At 47.3% G+C, this 18,611-nt stretch overlaps 1 protein-coding gene across 1 annotated transcript in view; it reads right to left on the bottom strand.

The window, feature by feature from the left end:
* Nucleotides 1-18,611, bottom strand: part of LOC142803878 (evasin P467-like) — a 136,493-nt gene that overhangs the window by 100,563 nt on the left and 17,319 nt on the right. Inside the window, exon 3 of the mRNA XM_075890141.1 lies at nucleotides 2,980-3,018. Coding sequence (XP_075746256.1) covers nucleotides 2,980-3,018 — 39 coding nt within the window. The remainder of the gene's footprint in view (nucleotides 1-2,979; nucleotides 3,019-18,611) is intronic.

The raw sequence follows: 18,611 nt of genomic DNA, 5'->3' as shown, positions 1-18,611 counted from the left end.
GATGGATGGATGGATGGATGAACGGATGGACGGATAGACGGATGGACGGATAGACGGATGGACGGATGGACGGATGGACCGATAGATAGATAGATAGATAGATAGATAGATATATTAAAGTATTTGAACCACTAATCATCGCGTGTATAACAAGTTGGTATACATAGCTCACGGAATGGCAAACACATTACGAACGACCCCAATTCACCGTGTAAAGCCATCATAAGTTCTGTTATCTGATATATCCTGGGTCTCATTTCTTGACCAAAATATTGTCACGGGGTCGTGACGTGGCCGAAGACAGGAGACTTCTTGTTGGAATGTAACTGTTTATTTGGGCGAACCTGTGCCCGGTAAACAGAAAGTCTAATTACAGCAGCAGTCTCGCACAGATAGCAGTCTCAGACTGATAGCGGCGAACGGAGCGTCGGCCTTCGATCAACTACTGACAAGCGGTGAAGCGCGTCGGCATTTATACTCCCGCCGTCGAATGTTCTAGCGCTATCGCTGGCGGCGGCGTACGTTCCAGAACAATCTGTACCATTCGCACAGGGGGCGTGATCTTATCGAAATGATCTACTACAGTCCGGAACCCTCTCGAAAACTGCAGGCGCGGTTTGCGCTGAGAATCGTGTGGTGTTTTGGGACGATAACAAAAACTTGGGAAATGGAACGTGGCATTGCCCCCCTCTGAAAAAGGCATCGTCTCGATGCTTTAACTAAAGATGAAGGTACAATAATAATGCAAGAAAGTACAATGAATAAATTACGATACAACAATAATACAAAAAAACACTGTTTCAGTTTGTTAACGTGCATGAAACGGCTTGAGGCGTGCGACATGGACGATGTCAGGTCGCGATCGGCGTCGTTGAGAGTTCGTGATGCCGTCGCGGACAACCTCGTAATCAAGTGGGCCGAGACGTCGCACCACCCTGTACGGTCCGAAGTACCGTCGCAGAAGCTTTTCACTTTGTCCACGTCGGCGTATCGGCGTCCACACCCAAACACGTTCACCGGGCTGGTATTCCACGAAGCGTCGTCGAAGATTGTAACGGTGGCTGTCGGTCGTCTGTTGATTCTTGATACGGAGCCGCGCAAGTTGTCGGGCTTCTTCGGCGCGATGAAGGTACTCGCTCACATCGAGGTTTTCTTCGTGGGTGACGTTGGGTAACATGGCATCGAGCGTCGTTGCCGGGCTCCTTCCGTAGACCAATTTGTATGGAGATATCTGCGTCGTCTCCTGCACCGCCGTGTTGTATGCGAAGGTCACATACGGAAGAATGGCATCCCACGTCTTGTGTTCGACATCGACGTACATTGACAGCATGTCAGCGATCGTCTTGTTAAGCCGCTCGGTGAGGCCGTTGGTCTGTGGGTGGTACGCTGTCGTCCGGCGGTGGTTTGTTTGGCTGTATGCCAAGATCGCTTGCGTTAAGTCGGCAGTGAATGCCGTTCCTCTGTCGGTGATAAGGACCTCCGGGGCGCCGTGACGTAGGACGATATTTTCGACGAAGAACTTAGCTACCTCGGATGCACTGCCTTTTGGCAGGGCTTTTGTCTCGGCGTAGCGGGTGAGGTAGTCGGTAGCTACCACGATCCACTTGTTTCCGAAAGCCGACGTCGGGAACGGCCCCAGTAGGTCCATACCAATCTGCTGGAAAGGTCGGCAAGGTGGATCAATTGGCTGCAGAAGTCCCGCTGGCCTTGTCGGCGGTGTCTTGCGTCGCTGACAGTCCCGGCATGTCTTCACATAACGAGTGACGTCGGTTGTAAGACGCGGCCAGTAGTACCTCTCTTGTATCCTCGCGAGCGTGCGCGAAACACCGAGGTGCCCTGCCGTCGGATCGTCGTGCAGGGCCTGCAGGAGTTCTGGCCGCAGAGCTGAAGGCACCACAAGGAGATACTTAGCCCGAAGCGGTGAAAAGTTTTTCTTTTGTAGAAGACCGTTTCGTAGAAAAAACGACGCAAGTGCACGCTTGAATACCTTCGGGACTTCGGCGGTCCTGCCTTCGAGGTATTCTATTAGGGCCTTAAGTTCCGGGTCGGCCCGCTGTCGTTCAGCGAAGTCGTCGGTAGTTATCGTTCCCAAGAAGTAGTCGTCATCCGGGTCGTCGGGTAGCGGTTGGTCGACAGGCGCACGGGAGAGACAGTCGGCGTCGGAGTGTTTTTTGCCGGATTTGTAAATGACAGTAATGTCATATTCTTGAAGTCTCAGGCTCCATCGTGCGAGGCGACCTGAAGGGTCCTTCAAAGTGGCTAGCCAACACAAGGCGTGGTGGTCGCTCACAACTTTGAAGGGCCTGCCGTAGAGGTATGGGCGAAATTTCGACGTAGCCCAGATGATGGCGAGGCACTCCTTTTCTGTTGTGGAATAATTTGCTTCTGCTTTGGATAGCGATCGGCTGGCGTAACTAATAACCCTTTCAAGTCCGTCAGCAAGGGCCGCCCCATGCTGCTTCGTTCATGTACCGGACGCCCCCGTCAAGCCGTGTACCCAGCACCTCCACCAAATGTCACGGGGTCGTGACGTGGCCGAAGACAGGAGACTTCTTGTTGGAATGTAACTGTTTATTTGGGCGAACCTGTGCCCGGTAAACAGAAAGTCTAATTACAGCAGCAGTCTCGCACAGATAGCAGTCTCAGACTGATATCGGCGAACGGAGCGTCGGCCTTCGATCAACTACTGACAAGCGGCGAAGCGCGTCGGCATTTATACTCCCGCCGTCGAATGTTCTAGCGCTATCGCTGGCGGCGGCGTACGTTCCAGAACAATCTGTACCATTCGCACAGTGGGCGTGATCTTATCGAAATGATCTACTACAGTCCGGAACCCTCTCGAAAACTGCAGGCGCGGTTTGCGCTGAGAATCGTGTGGTGTTTTGGGACGATAACAAAAACTTGGGAAATGGAACGTGGCAATATACGCGCAATTCACACTAAAAGGTCGTCTCTGAAAATATTGGCACTTCAACATACCATATTCTGATCCATATTCAGAAGATCTTCGATTAGAATCTGCAAACGAAAAATCACAGCCTTAAAAATAAAAACAATCAACAAAGCAATAGAAATTGTAGGAAATGTTATTCATAGCACTTAGAATATGAATAATAAGAAAGGAAAGTGGAGGACAGGATCCCTTGCCGCTGGCAGGCCCCGATCCTGTAACTTTCGAATGAAACGTCCAATGCTCTAACGAAGATGACGCACGCTACGGCGTTCGTCATCTTTTCTTTTACTTCACTTGGTGTAGCTCCGCATATAGGTCTAAATTTATTAATGAACACAGCTCGTAAACGTGACGTAAATACGTGTGTAACAAGAAAATGAGCCCTTGAAATTTCCTTGAAGCGTAAAAAATCGGCATGTTTATACCTACAACACGCACGCGTAGAATATACTAGCTGTCTTACTTGTTTCATATCATAGCTTTATAATATGCAGTTAACAAGCAAGATGTAATATGCATTCTTATTTCTAGAGTATACGACAACTTGGGTCTCAATTTTGCTCAGCTTAGTGAAGAATGCGAGCAACTACATATTGTTTCAATATACACTGTTAGGAAATACTATTAGTAACCTTCTTTTGAGTCATAATGAACTTCAGAAGAACGTAATGAGACAGCATGGTGACCAGCAAGCCAGATAATTGAATAATAATGTTAATTTCATAGGCTAACACCTCGGGGACCGTCAAGACGTTTTCGTGAAATGATCCTTCTGCGTTTACATCCTTGTGGTGCCACAATTTTTGGCGAGGTTATGGCGCATAAAGCCAATAAAAAGCGACACTTTCGACTGAATGTTAATTCAGTGGGTTGCTGGACTACTGATCAGGCCACTTGCTCAATATTATAGACAAGATTTCAGCAAGTGTCTTTTCAATTTCGAGGAAATCAGGAGCTGACTTATCCCTCGACTACATATAAATTCAAGTATTTGTGATTGAGTGATCGTATGTTCTCATGTTATACTGAAAGATAGATAATTATCTTTTTTGTATAACACTAAAACAAAACGAAAAAAAACATCGTCAGGCCTATGCGGAACGCGCTGCACAGTCACAGCGAAAGCTGGAATAGCGGCCTTTCAGAGCCCTATTAAACACTATTTTGATTACTTCTACGTGCACACTTTCAGGGTACGCACTGTGTCATAAAAATCATTTTTTACAGACATTCATTCTGCAAGATTTCGTCATCTTGCGGTGAAGCCTGATATCCTCTACACACTTGCAAGGAATTTCGTGCAATTTGTTTTATGCTGTTCCTGACGACGATAAAGAAATATGCCTAGTGCTATTTTAAGATAAGTGTGTCATTGCACAACCCACTCGTTAACGCAATTCGCATTGCGTGACACCGGCATGTTCCTTTATTGTTCTGAATGGTTTATTACACACACTAATGCGTCTTTTTTCCTCGCATGAAGTCTGCCTAGGATCAGTTTGCCTTGGAGTTCAAAGCATCAGCAGAGCTCAGTGGTAGAATACTAGGCTCAATCTCCAGGGACTTAAGTTAGAGCCTCTTTTCATGCTTAGTGTTTCATATTTCGTTTGTGTGAGAGTGTTTACGGACACTGGTGGCAATGGCAGTGGCGGACAACTACAGCACGCGCGACTCATGCTGCGATATCATAGCAGCTTTTGCTTTAAAAGCAGGACACTGCTTTCTAGGCTAATTACTTTATTTCGGGCTCTTTTGTGGCACTGGCCTTATTTGCCACACGAATTCTCTTCCTATTATCCCTTCGAAAAATTACCACCAACAATTGTGCCAATTGATTGTAGGGTTCTGCTATGTGGAGCATGAACAATTATGAAATATGAAAGGAGAATAATATAGCTTTATGTACACCTTATGTGAACCCATTTTAGCTGGCACTTTATCTTAATGGATTCCAGACCATGGCGCAGGCATTTTCAAGGGAGGCGAAAATTATTGACGCCCATGTGCTTACATTTAGGTGCACGGTAAAGAATCCCAGGTGGTGAAACTTTCTCGAGCCCTTCACTACGACACCTCTCATAATCATATATGTGTGGTTTCAAGACGTTAATTATTTACATTCGTTATTAACACCAAGGCGAGGGGAATCACCTTCCTGAGCAGCTGAACAAGCGTTCTCTGTAACTCACTAAAAATTCAGAACTATCAATTTATACTTTATTCTGTGGGGAACAAGAGAAAAATGTGGATGATGGTAACTCCAGGGCCAATAAATATATTGCTACACGCGTTTCTTGCCTCAACAATGCCTTGTTCTGTTTACGCCACAAATACTGCCAGGAATTCGCGGCGGAGACCGTGCCTCAATGTTCGAAAAGCATCGTGATTGAAGTAGATGGTTTTGTTGCTAAATGATGTAGTACAATCGACTTGTGCACCTATTAGAGACGCTTCGTGAAGAACTTTGTACGAATAGCTGGGCCACTAATACCTTAAAAAATCAGGCCTTTCAGTGCCTAGAAAAGGGGTTTCTTTACAATAAACCGCAGCCCGACTCCATGGGTTGCTTTTGCAGCCTGTGAATCCGAAGGCCAGTAGTCTTCGTCCGCTTCATCACCAATGCTTTTTCAACAAATACAGCTGACGAAGACTGACGTCAAATTCAGGTGGGAAGCAGCGCAAGTTGAGACATTCCAAGCACTTTAACGACGCCTGAAGTCAAGTGATCATTTTTCTCGGCATACGCTGACAGAATTTAAAACATATTTCCCTGCACAATATTTATATGACACGAGTACCTCTTCCTACACAAACGCAAAAATGCACAAACCTAAATGCGTATAACGTTTTTGCGACGATTAATATTAAGGCTTGTGTCTGTGCTCCTACACAACAAAAACTAATGATTTTCTAAACTCATGTGCTGTAAGCACTTCATCGCAAATAGTGCATATAGAGTCCACACCAGCAGTACTCTAGAAGATGCTTTAAATAAATATCAGACGAACCTCAAGGGCTATGCTTCCACGCTGCATGGGCCACAACCGATGGCACAAGCCGGAGGCTCAAAGCGACCACAATAAATTAGTCTTCATCGGTGAATATAACCTTTTCCAAAGTTTCCTGCGATAGCGCAAATATTCTCTTTTTTCTTTTCGTTTAAAATGAAGGCTGAAAATTCCCCGAAAACGAGAAAATTTTCTGCATGGAACATCACTGCTGCAGACGCCTCTGGTATTTTACATTTCTACGAGTACGCTGACACAGAAATTCATGCCGACGCAGGCAGAATAGTACTCAGCACCGTCCTTCTTCAGAAACATTACGGACAAGAAAGGGTTATCACTTATGCTAGCCTGTCAGTATATTAGGCAAAAGGCAAGTTTTCTAGAACAGAAACAGAATGCCACGCCATTATATTGGTAATGTCCATGTTTCGCCTATACCTTTACGGTGGCCCTTAAAACGGATAAGCTATCACGACGCCTTCTACAGTTTAACTAACTTGAAGAACCGTTAAGATCGTCTCACACGATATAGTCTGAAACTTCAAGAATTCGACATTACTGTCGTTTAGAATTCTGGACAAGCTGCGCAATGCGTATTTTTACCTGGAAGAATGAGTGAGGGCATGTCTCCAGACTCAGGAGTCGGTACTTTGAACTTGGCACCTTTTAGTGCCGTATCATTTTCTTGGAGACGTTTGCGAGCGTCGTTAGAGAGTAGAGGATCACCTTATTGCTGAAGATATGGCTGCAACTTCCAAGCGAGAACTTGTCCACGCTCATAGAACAAACTATTCGGATGTTACGCCACGCTAACGCCAACATGCCTGAAGAGAAGAAAAACCATTTCCTCATGGGAGTAGTTAAACGCAGCCTTTTCCTGGACTGATCAGGGAGTCAGCCGTGATTGTTCAGTAATTTTTCTTCGAAGCAACTACGTTAGAAAAGACGCTGAAAATGCACAGACCGCAATGCCATCGCAGGACGACGCATTTTACAGAGATACTCTATGGCTATGCTGAGGTGAACTGCGCGGAGCTATAAAAGCCATGGAGCGGAAAAAACTGCAAAGAGTAATCCCATTGTTCCAGCCCTAAAATACCTACATGCTCGACAATGTTTCAGAATAAACTAAAGCAGTTGCTGGGAGCCCCTGAACCATTACAGCCTCAGTCACCAACTATAAGCTACGCTGGTATATTCCGATGCAATTCTCCTCATTTACGCCCACTTCGAGAGCCCGCACCGGGGCATTTCTGCCACCAGACAGCACTACAACCACCACCAACGCTATACTACCCACCTGCTGTCCATGCATGTCATGCTTCGAGAAATGCCGACATTGGACGCGCCTATGACCACCGTCTATTATACTACCACTGCGGAGAAGCTGGCCGCACCTACCGCCACTTTCAGTACCACCAGACGTGGCATCGTCAGCAAAGTGCCACATCCCCAGTGGGGTGCACAACCATGTGGCATCGCTTTACTATTCAGTATGAGTGCTATGGACAGCCCAAAAACTATCCCGATCACCATCACCAGGTATAAAAATGTCACTGCAGTGACACCTGTCCACAGGCACTACTTCGTACCTTTCCTTGACCTCATATGGGAAAAACTTATGGCAATAATTGATCCAGGTGTAGTTGCTGTACGACAAGAAAAGCGACTATCCTCCGTATATGACAACGCCTTAACTAAACCTAAAGAATCCGCTGCAGCCCAAACGTAGCCCTCACGTTGAAACTTTGAAGCTCGAGGAACACAACCCGACGCAACGCTGAAGCAGCAGAAGAAACCGTTGTAGCCACGTCTAAACCGGAACACCACACGACGAACTAGCAAAGCGACCTTGCCGTTTTCATCGACAGGCCAGTGTCATGGCGCTCGTCGACAACGGAGCCGACTATTTTGTTATCAGCTGGCTGTTCAACACGACATTGAACAAAATCAAGACTCCCCAAAATATCGACAGCTAGAGACTACCTTACCTAGAACGCCGGAAAGAATAAAACTTCACGGGGAGAGCCTCTATAACAGCTGAATTTATTCCGGAAGCTTCGTAGTGCTATAGCAGTGCTCGAAGACGTCATCCTTCATATGCACTTCATAGGCTGTCATTCCACTCATGAATCCTAGTTGATAGCACTATCCACAGAAAAAGCACTACCGCCTCACACGTCATCAAGAAAACACGCCTTGAATGTGCTGAAAATACAAATCACTCTTCCGTCTCGACAGGCGTCAGCACTGTCATCCGCCCTCAAAAATTAACAAACCAACAAGGCGTCGTTGAAGGCGTCCCGCACCTGCTGATCAACCATAACATTTGCGTCTTAACATGAATACTGAATCTGCAAAAAGGAAAATCATGAATGATGCTTACGAACTTGATCAATGTGTGCAAACAAGTGATAAATGGCATGAAGGTCACCTGCAATGAGGTTAATTGTGAAAGCCGAGAACGCTTTTGCCCTCACCGAGTCTAACGAATTCGCTCATGAACTAGCTTTCGATGTTAACTTGGGCCTTGCAAACCATAAGCAAGAACAGCTCAAAAGACTGCTGCTGCTGTACAAAGGATGCTTTCAGTCATAATCGAGTGTTTGGCAAGCCCAGAAACAAAGCATCGTATTACAAGCCAAGAGAATGCTCGTCCGCTATATCAAAGTCCGTGCAGTTGAAATGCGATAACGTGAGGCTGTCAAAGAACAAGTCGACAAAACTATGCACGACGGCGTCATTCAGTTGTCCAAGACTCCCGTGGCCATCTGCAGTGGTGTTAGTGAACAATAAGTAAGCAACCTTACGGTTCTGTGTCGACTATCACCGCCTGCAGTAAACCACAAGGTGTGTGCGCCTTCTCTCACATAGAGACGACGCTCTGGATCGATTCTACGTTGCTGCAACGTAGCATTGATCCAGGGTGGCGTAGGTAAAGAGGAAAAACTCTTGAACTACGTTCAGGCCTTCCTCACCAAACAGACGTTTACTGAGCGCGTGGGCGGGCGACAAGTGCGCCGCGTTTCGTCAGCCGAAGCGTCTCTCGGGGCAGCGCCCCCCGCCCAATTTTGTTCAATTCTATAGTTGTACCGATCACCAAGTGCCTTCCAGAGACAGCTGTGTTCCCTGTTTGCTAAGTTTTTTAACATTCTTAATTGTTAGGTAAGGGACAAAAAAGAAATCCTCGACCCGCACCATAACCACATAGCACGCCATGCCAATTAGAAAAGAACAGATTGGCAGATCCCACGTACAGTGGGAACCGATAATAGGCGAAGCACGAATGAGGAAGGTTCATAAGTCACTTTAAAATGAGCACAACCTTATGAGGTGGAGGTAAATTACGCCGTACATTGCTTCCATGTCATGAATATTATGTTTCCACGCGTCATTTATTTTCGTAATTATCGTCATTTGATATTAAATTGGTATACGTGGAGCTAGCGAAACGGCCGCGAGTGTGCTATGATCTTTGCATGTAGTCATGTTTTTACATGACGCACATATTATGATTATCACGTTTGGACCTACCATTTACATTTTTCGTCTATTCACGTCAGGTAATACCAAATTTGGTGTACGTGGAGCTAGTGAAACGGCTGCGAGCACGCGATGAGCGTAGCATATAGTTATGCTTCACATGACAAATATATCATCATTACCATGTTTGGACGTGTTACTTACCTTCGTCGTCTGTTGACGTCACGTGATATCAAATTGGGTACATGGGGAGCTAGTGAAATGGCCGCGAGTGCATCATGAACTTTGTATGTTGTCATGTTCTTACAGAACACGCATGTCATAATTATCGTGCTTGCACCAGTCATATACCTTCGTCATTCATTGTAGTCACGTAACACCAAATTGGTATAAGTGAAGCTAGAAAAACGGCCGTGAGTGCCTCATGAAGGACCCAATATTGGCCTCGAGGACATACCGTGTTGCCACTTACATGTTGACGTCACTCATGGGATGCTCGGTTGACATTGTCTGCTAGAACACCGCATTTAGTGCAGTTTTGCTGAGGACAACGTGTGCGGTTCCCTTTGTCTTGAAGCTGAGTGCTTAAAGAAGTGGTAGGCCTAATAATACAGCCCAGGAAAGAATGAATTAGTGCCCCCGGTGGCACTTTCGTGTCTAATTTGCATCGTTAAATCATGACTCAGAAACGGTGCAGCCAATGGGGGGGGGGGGATTCAAGTGGCGTAGCGAAGGCAAAGCTGCCGTATTACACAACTACACATCCTATCTGCGACGTAAAACGATCGCAGCGCTGGCCTCTCTAGTGGAGGTTTTCGCGGCACACTCCGACCTAACGTTGACGAGTGCGCACACTGGGCGCAGCGACGCTGCGCTAGCAAAACTAATGCTAGGCGCGACCAGTGTGACCAGCGTTCATCGGCGTGGCCTGGTGGACACCGGCTCGAAATGCCACATGCTGCGTTTCGCGCCCATGACGTTACCCAGCTCAGCCAGACACCACTGCGTCTGCCTCTCTTCAGGATGCAGGGATGCCGGGCGTGCTCCAACGCACATGCGTCAAAGCAACGCAGCGCGGCGCGCGCCTGCAAGTATACGGCAGGCAGATCGGTGCCTGGTGTGGCATCGCCAGCGCGACGCGACGAAATGAACGCCGGCGCTCACGCGTGCCCGATTACGTCAAAGTGCATTGGCACTAATTGGGGCTTGTAGTCAGGTTGTTACATCACACGCATCTCAAGAATATCACGTTTGCACCCCTCACATACCCTCGTCATCCATTCACGTGACGTAAAACCTAATTCGGCATATGTGAAGCGAGGGAAACGGCTCCAGCGCATAATGACTGTGGCATGTAATCATCTTGTTACATGACACACACGTCATTATTATCATATTTGGACGTGTCCTTTACCTATGTTGTCTATTCGCGTCACGTAAAACCAAACTTGGTACATTTGAAGCTAGCAAAACGGCCATGAACCTACCATGAGCGTAGCATTTATACATATTGGTATTGACACGCATCTCATGATTATCATGTTTGCACCAGTCAAGTACATTCATCATTCATCAACGTCCCGAAATGCCAAACTTGGCAGATGAAAAGCTAGCGAAACGGCTGTGAGCGACCATGAGTGTGGTGTGCAGTCATGACTAGTCATAACATGGAAATCAGCACATGGGTGTCATGTATTCTACGGTAGAGTTTTTGACATATGTTCCCTATGCAGTCATGTCATACCATGCCGGCTTCGCAACATGCCATGTGAACGAAACCACCGCAAGAGCAGCAAGATTATGAAATGTAAATCAAGGCGCACATGGCATGGATATCAAGATTTTTATGTTATGAGTAGTCATTTATGCTCGTCGTACCCTAATGCATGCCATACGCATTTTGGTTTTGATTAAAACAAAATGTCAGATCCCACGTACAGTGGGACGTGATGATATGACAAGCACGAATAAAGAAGGTTGGTAAGTCACTTTAAATCAGCACAACGCTACGAGGTGGAGGTAAATTATGCCGTACATTACTTCGATGTCATGATTATTATATTTTCACGTGTTATTTACTATCGCCATCTATTCACATCTCTTGATAATGAATTTTATATATGTGAAGCTAGCGAAGTGACCACGAGCGCATCGTGAACGTGGCATGTAGTCATGTTGTTACATGACACGCATCTCATGATCATCATGTTTGCACCAGTCGCATACCTTCGTCTTTTATTGGCATCCCATAATACGAAATTTGCTATAGGTGAAGCTAGCGAAACGGCCACGTGTCCATTATGAGCGTGGCTTGTAGTCATGTTGTTACATAACACGCCTGTCACGATTTCCATGTTAGCGTCTGTCGCTTGTGTTCGCCATGCATTCATGCCATGCCATACCAGTTTTGCAACATGCCATGTGAACGAAACCACAGCAAGAGCTGCAGGACCATGAAATGTAAATCATGACATTTATGACATATATGTCAGCATTTTCATGTTATGACTAGTCACTTACGTTCGTCATAGAGTGATGTTACGGGATACCAAGTTTGGTATTGATACCATTAACGAAACGCCCAGGAAAGCTAAATGTAGTAAGCGTAGATAGATAGATAGAGAGACAGACAGACAGACAGACAGATAGATAGACAGATAGATAGATAGATAGATAGATAGATAGATAGATAGATAGATAGATAGATAGATAGATAGATAGATAGATAGATAGATAGATAGATAGATAGATAGATAGATAGATAGATAGATAGATAGATAGATAGATACGCTCAAAGTCACCGAAGTTCCCTAAGAAATGCTTTGCATTTAAAATGAACAAGGCAGTGAAATGAACAGAACAAGGTGAAATTTTGAGGTGGTTGTATAGCAGACGACGTCGCTGTTCATGTGCATGTACCGACCTGTAAGTGCTCAGCGGGGCACACCTGTATGTAGGAGGCCCTTCAGTGTGGCCACCTTCGTTAGAAGCATCAGCCTCATTATCTCGGCACCGAAATTTGAGCTCTTTGACGTTCACCCTCGTGATGATGCCCAGTTACGTCTTCCGAGCCCTCAGCTAGATGGTGCCATAATAGGTTGGTGCAGCTGCGTCCGCTCCCTCGGCCTCACGATAGACAATCGCCTCCGATGGTTTCCGCCGGTGTGACACGTACGGCAGACGGTGTGCCACGTGAGATCAGTTGTGTGCTATACATTGCTTGTGGCAACGGCTGCCCCGCTCCCTTCGACTGCACTATATTCGAGGCATTGGCTCTATATACTGTGCACTACGAACTGCCGATCTGCGAACTCGAGGCACTACAGTGGCGACTCATACACCAACACCACCGCCGCGCCATCCATCAAGAAATGCCTCATAGCTCTCTTGTGGCCCAGACACTTGCAAAAGCTCGCGCATAGCCTGCGTCGCTCACGGCGGACCTGCGCGCACCGTGTCACTTGGAGCGTTTCCCCGGGCTCCCGATGCTGGTTCTCTTCTCGCGCGGTTACGTGCTGTGCCGGCCAATTTCCGGATGTCTGCGAAAGCGTTGCGCCTGACGATCCCGCAACCTTCACCCTGGTCACCCCTACAACGGCGAACGCCTCTTCGAGTGAACCTGCCCTTGCCGGGAGTGCGACCGAAGCGGCACACCCCACTACAGTGCCATGGCACAGAAAGTTGCAGCGCGGATGTACGGCGACCTGGCCGGAAGGACGCAAGTGTTCACTTATGGAACCGTCCTGCGGGATGGCTCTGCTGCGGCTGCCTTCATTGCCCCCTAGCTTAGCACATAACGACAGTGCCGCTTGCAGTATTCTGCAACCTCCACAACAGCTGAGCTAGTAGAGCTTCTCTTTTCTGCCGACCTTCTACGCGAGTCGCCAGTCTTCACGAGCACAGCAACATTCTGCTGCTCAAAACCTGCACTGAGCCAGCTCGCGTGGGAGGAACGTGGCCCGCTCCTGACTGGGCAAACTGCACGCAGCCTACTGGTCCCCAAAGAGCACGAATGAGATCTTCTGCTCCAGTGGCTCCATTCACACGTCAGCATCAAGGAGAACGATGCTGCACACGAACTTGCTAAACGTGTCCACTCCACCGAGACCCGCTAACGGACTACGCAAGTTCCTTCGACTCGGCCTGCAACAACCTTCACCGAGAGTTTACGCACAAGCAGGCTGACCTTCTGGTTGCCACCAGACGTTCCCCTCCTCCCATGCCAGCGATTGGTTTCACCCGCCACGAGCGAGGGCTCTTTGCAGAATAGAGGACCGGCTCCGTGAGGCGAGCGGAACGGAAGCATCGTCTGCGCAGCGCGAGCTCACCCAACTGCGCTGACTGCGGCGGGGTGGAAAGTTTGTCCCACCTCTTGTATGAGTTAAACGCCGCCACAGTGAGTGACCTGTGCTCGGTGAAGCGCGCAAGCAGTTCGTCAAGACATAGCGTCTTGTCGGACTGCCATGTCCGGCCCTGCAGGACCTCCTACACCCTGCCGGCAACAAAGAACATCGCCACTCTTGCCTTGTGGCCTTATTTGATTGTTTTGAAGACACCAGCTTGACTGAGCAACTTTTATAAGCCACTCGCCACGGTGAAGCGTGTCCTCCTTCCATCATGCTAATGTTCTTTTTTCTCCTTTTTTTTGGCTTGACATCCCCCTCCTTTTTTTACCCTACTTTTTTCACTTCAAATGTCTCTTCCATTCCCGTTCCCCCGTGAGGGTGTCGGTTGAGCTATCCTCACATGAGAGACAATTATTGTGCACTGTACACCCAATTTTTTTCACCTTTGCGCGTTATTTCTAAAGAATCAACCTAAACCCCTACAAAATGAAGAACGATTCATCGATAGACTGCAGAATTGGTTCCTTGAACTTTACCCAATTATACAGGTCGCAAAAAAGCTGTCTTTGTAACAGTGGAAGGCCTCTATGAGTTCAAGGTCACGCGTTATGGTCATTTCTAGTCTCCCGCAATATTTTAAAGTGTTATGCGTCAAGCACTGGCTGGTTTAAAGTGGCCAACCTGTCTTGTGTACTCGGACAACGTTTTTGTGGTGTCTTCGAATTTCGACGAACTGTTCAAGTGTCATGAAGCTCCACTTCAACCAATCAAGCTTTCTGGGCTCGCCAGAAAAGTGCCGCTTCGCGTACGAACAAGTATTCTTCTTGAGCCACCTGATAAGCAAGTCCGGAGCATGGCCTGATCCGCAGATGACAGCCACCATCGCAACATCATCGTCATCCACCAACCTGATGGCTCTTGCGTCGATAACTCGAACTTTGTGCCTATTACAGGTTGTTCGTTAAAAAAAAACTTGCCCTCACCTCTCCGAAGAAAAACGTGAGAAAATACGAATGTATTTTTTGCGGCGAGAATACAAAGCATAGCAGTTTTAATGATGAAAGTATAGCGAGACGAGAGTTTGTGAAGTAACCAATAATTTACACACCCATCAGCCAGCGAACGGTCAACAGTGAGGCAAGCGTTTTACTCCATTTATATAACGTACAAGTGAGTGGACAAAATAGAGTGGGGCGCAGGGAGGAGAGAAAGCAAAGGGCGAAAGAAGGAGCGGCGAAGCACTGCATCAACCCTCTTCTACACTCTTCACACGCGGGAGCTCCGCCAAGCTCGCACGACGCGAATGTCCTCACACGCTAGAGCGCGCTCCTCCTCTCCAATCACTCTCCACTCACACATTTCGCTCCGGTTGCTTGGGGCGCGGATACGCGCACGCACCTGCAGCTGTTGCCGAGGAAGAGGAAGTGATAGTGCAGAGATAACACCTGCTGGTTCGCGGACACGAACAGACACCTGACTAGCCCCGACTAAGAAATGCATTCCCATTTAAAACTTCGGCCGCGTGCTTGAGCCACTCACTAACGTTGCCAAAGAGGACGTCAAGTTGATGAGGGAGTCGAGGCGCAAGCAAGCGTTTCAAGAACTAAAACGACGCCGGCAGACTCAACTATTACTTGCGAATTTCGACGAATATGCCGAAACCGAAGTGCACACCAACGCAAGAATTGTAAGGCTGGGCACCGTTCTTGTGCAGAAGACAGATGGACTGGAAATTATCATCACCTATGCTAGCCGATAACTATGGAAGGCGGAAACACACTGTACAACAAGAGACAATGAGTGTCTTGTCATGACAAACTCTGAAAACAGGACGCGTTGTTTAGAGTTCACTAGCAAGCTGCGCTGCAGACGGAACAAAACGATAGAACGAAAAGAGACAGACGAGTGCAGACAAATGCCTTGCCATCATCTGGACTACATCAAAGTTTTGTCTGTACATTTACTGCCGACCCTTCGAAGTCATGAGCAACCACCACGCCCTGTGTTGTCTACCTAACTTGAAGGGCTCCTCAGTGCGTCCCACAAAATGATGCGTCTCCCTTCAGTGAGTCTGAGACAGCCTCAATAGTTTGACATCACTGTAATTTACTAGGCTACACGAAAGCATTCTGGCGTCGACTGACGGTCTCAAGCCCCAGTGACCCGCCACCCCAGAATAACAAGGATGATGAATGCTTCTCGGGAAGCATAAGTGCCGAAGACTTCACAGAATGACAGCTAACTGACCTGAAACCTGTGGACCTAGTAGTATAGCTCGAGCGCAAGATACCATGAGCACTGCAATTGTTTTTTTGAATGCGAATCAACTCTTAGTGAACCTAAGCGAATTTGAACGTATCTATCTATCTATCTATCTATCTATCTAGCTATTTACCTATCTATCTATCTATCTATCTGTCCACCTACCTACCTATCTATCTATCTATCTATCTATCTATCTATCTATCTAGCCGCCTACGACTTTTAGGTCTCCTGGTGGTTTCGATAAAGGTATCGATACCAAACTTGATATGGCATAACGTGACTGTATGAAGAACGTATTTGACTAGTCATAACAAGAAAATTATGATATATGTCATGAATGTCATGATTCACGTTTCTTGGTCTTGCAGCTGTTGCGGTGGTTTCGCTTATAAGGCATGTTGCAAAACTGGTATGGTATGACATGATTGCACGGCAAACACAAGCTACAACCCTAACATCAGCATGACTACACGTAACAATCCATGTAGCAACATGACTACATGTCACACTCATGATGCGCTCGCGACCGTTTCGCTAGCATCATACGTGCCAAACTTGGTGTTACGTAACGTCAATGGATGAAGAAGATATGTGACTGGATCATAGTGCAAACATGATAATAATGAGATGTGTGTCATGTGAGAACATGACTACATGCCAGATTCAAGGGGCCACTACATTTCGACGTGACTTGGTGAGCCTGCTCACCGGCGTTGCGATGGCAGGTGCTGGTCCTGCTATATACTCGCAGGCACGCGTTGCGCTGTGTTGCTTTGGCGCATGCGTGTTTCAGCTCCTCCGGCGTTCCTCCGTCACGAAAAGAGGGAGACGCAGTGTTTTCTAGATAACGCATCGGCGGGACTTTCACACTGGTTGCCGTCGGTCCTGCCGACGGATGCTGGTTGCGTTGGTCGCACCTGGCGTCACACTATATAGTGCTCGTGTTTTGCTAACGTAGCGTCGCTGTGCCCAGCGTGCGCATGCGTCAACGCTCCATCGGAGTATATTGGGCCCTTCATGATGCGCTCGGGGCCATTTTGCTAGTTCTACATGTACCAAATTTGGTGTTACGTGACGTCATTGGAAGATAAAGGTATATGACTGGTGCAAACATGATAGCCATGAGACGCGTGTGATGTAAGAACATGACAACATACCACGCTCATAGCGTGCTCGCGGTTGTTTCGCTAGTTCCAGATATACTAAATTTAGTATCACGTGACGTGAATAGATGACAAATGTAAAATACACATCCCAACACGATAATCATGACACGGAAGTCATGTATGACATCATTTACCTCCACCTCGTAACGTTGTACTGATTTTAAACTGACATATCAGCCTTTCTCATTCGTGCTTCACATATCATCAATTCCCACTGTACATGGGATCTGCCATTTTTTTTCTTTTTAGGTTGAACAACCTCCTCCTGCACAAGAACTACTCGGCACTTCGAGCCAACTATTTTGTTATACTGCCTTCAGGATGGCGCGCAGATGCTTTGGAGGCCCTATCCGATGACCTGATCGCTAGACACCTGTTTTTTGTCGCATGTGCGCAAGAATAAAAGCACAATACTACTGACATCGCCTTTCTGTCGACATCACGCACTACGTGAAGATTTGCCGAGTATGTGTGTGGCGGAAAACTCCGCCTATTATCCGTACTTCTGCAGCCCATCGAGCCACCGGACTAGGCGTCATAACCAATCAAGAAGGACCTAATAGAGCCGTTTCTGACGTTTAATACTAGAAATAAATAGATCATTTCAATTACCGACTACCTCACCTCACTACGCTTTGGCAAGGGCTCTGCCCAAAAGCAGTGCTACCGAGGTAGTCAAGTTCTTGGTTGCGAATGTCGTTTTGCGTGATGGCGCCCCAGCGTTCCTTATTACCGAGAGTGACATGGCCTCAATATAGACCTAACTCAGAGTATCTTGAGTTACTCCCAGATAAATCCATTGTTGAACCACCACCTAACACCTTCCGGCCAATGGCCTCACTGGGCGTCGAAATAAGGTCACCGCGGACATTCTGGCCATCTACGTCAGCGTCGAGTACGAGTAAATGACGTAGGATACCGTCCTTCCATTCGAGACCTTCGCATGCAACACGGCTGCGTAACTTGTATGCGCCATACAACTTGGTCTTCGGAACGAGCCTGGCAACAATGCTCTACGCCATTTTGCAAACGTCACTGACAAAGAAACCCTCGATGTGGCTTTCTATTTTTAGTGCCGAAAAATTCTGACAACTCGCTCGCCTCTGCATTAGGAATCAGCAGATGACCGCCAGCTGCAGTTACAATATTCGACGTAGAACACCAGCCCAGTGACCGCATTTTAGTGCGGACGCTGATATGCCGATGTGGACTCAGTGAAAAACCTGTACCACAATAATTCGGCGTAGGTAGGACTACGAGATTGTCCCCGGCGGCATCACGAACTTTCAGCGACGCCGGCACGCCAGAAGGTCGTACATTTGGTGCACCTTAATGCATTTTACGCACGTTATGCAACTTGCGGACAGCCGTTTTCACTTGATGTATTGTT

This window comes from Rhipicephalus microplus, chromosome 3, assembly GCF_043290135.1.
Source record: "Rhipicephalus microplus isolate Deutch F79 chromosome 3, USDA_Rmic, whole genome shotgun sequence".
NCBI classification, from domain to species: Eukaryota; Metazoa; Arthropoda; class Arachnida; order Ixodida; family Ixodidae; genus Rhipicephalus; species Rhipicephalus microplus.
The sequence above is the reverse complement of the archived record's forward strand: the minus strand, read 5'-3'. Positions and strand labels throughout refer to the sequence as shown.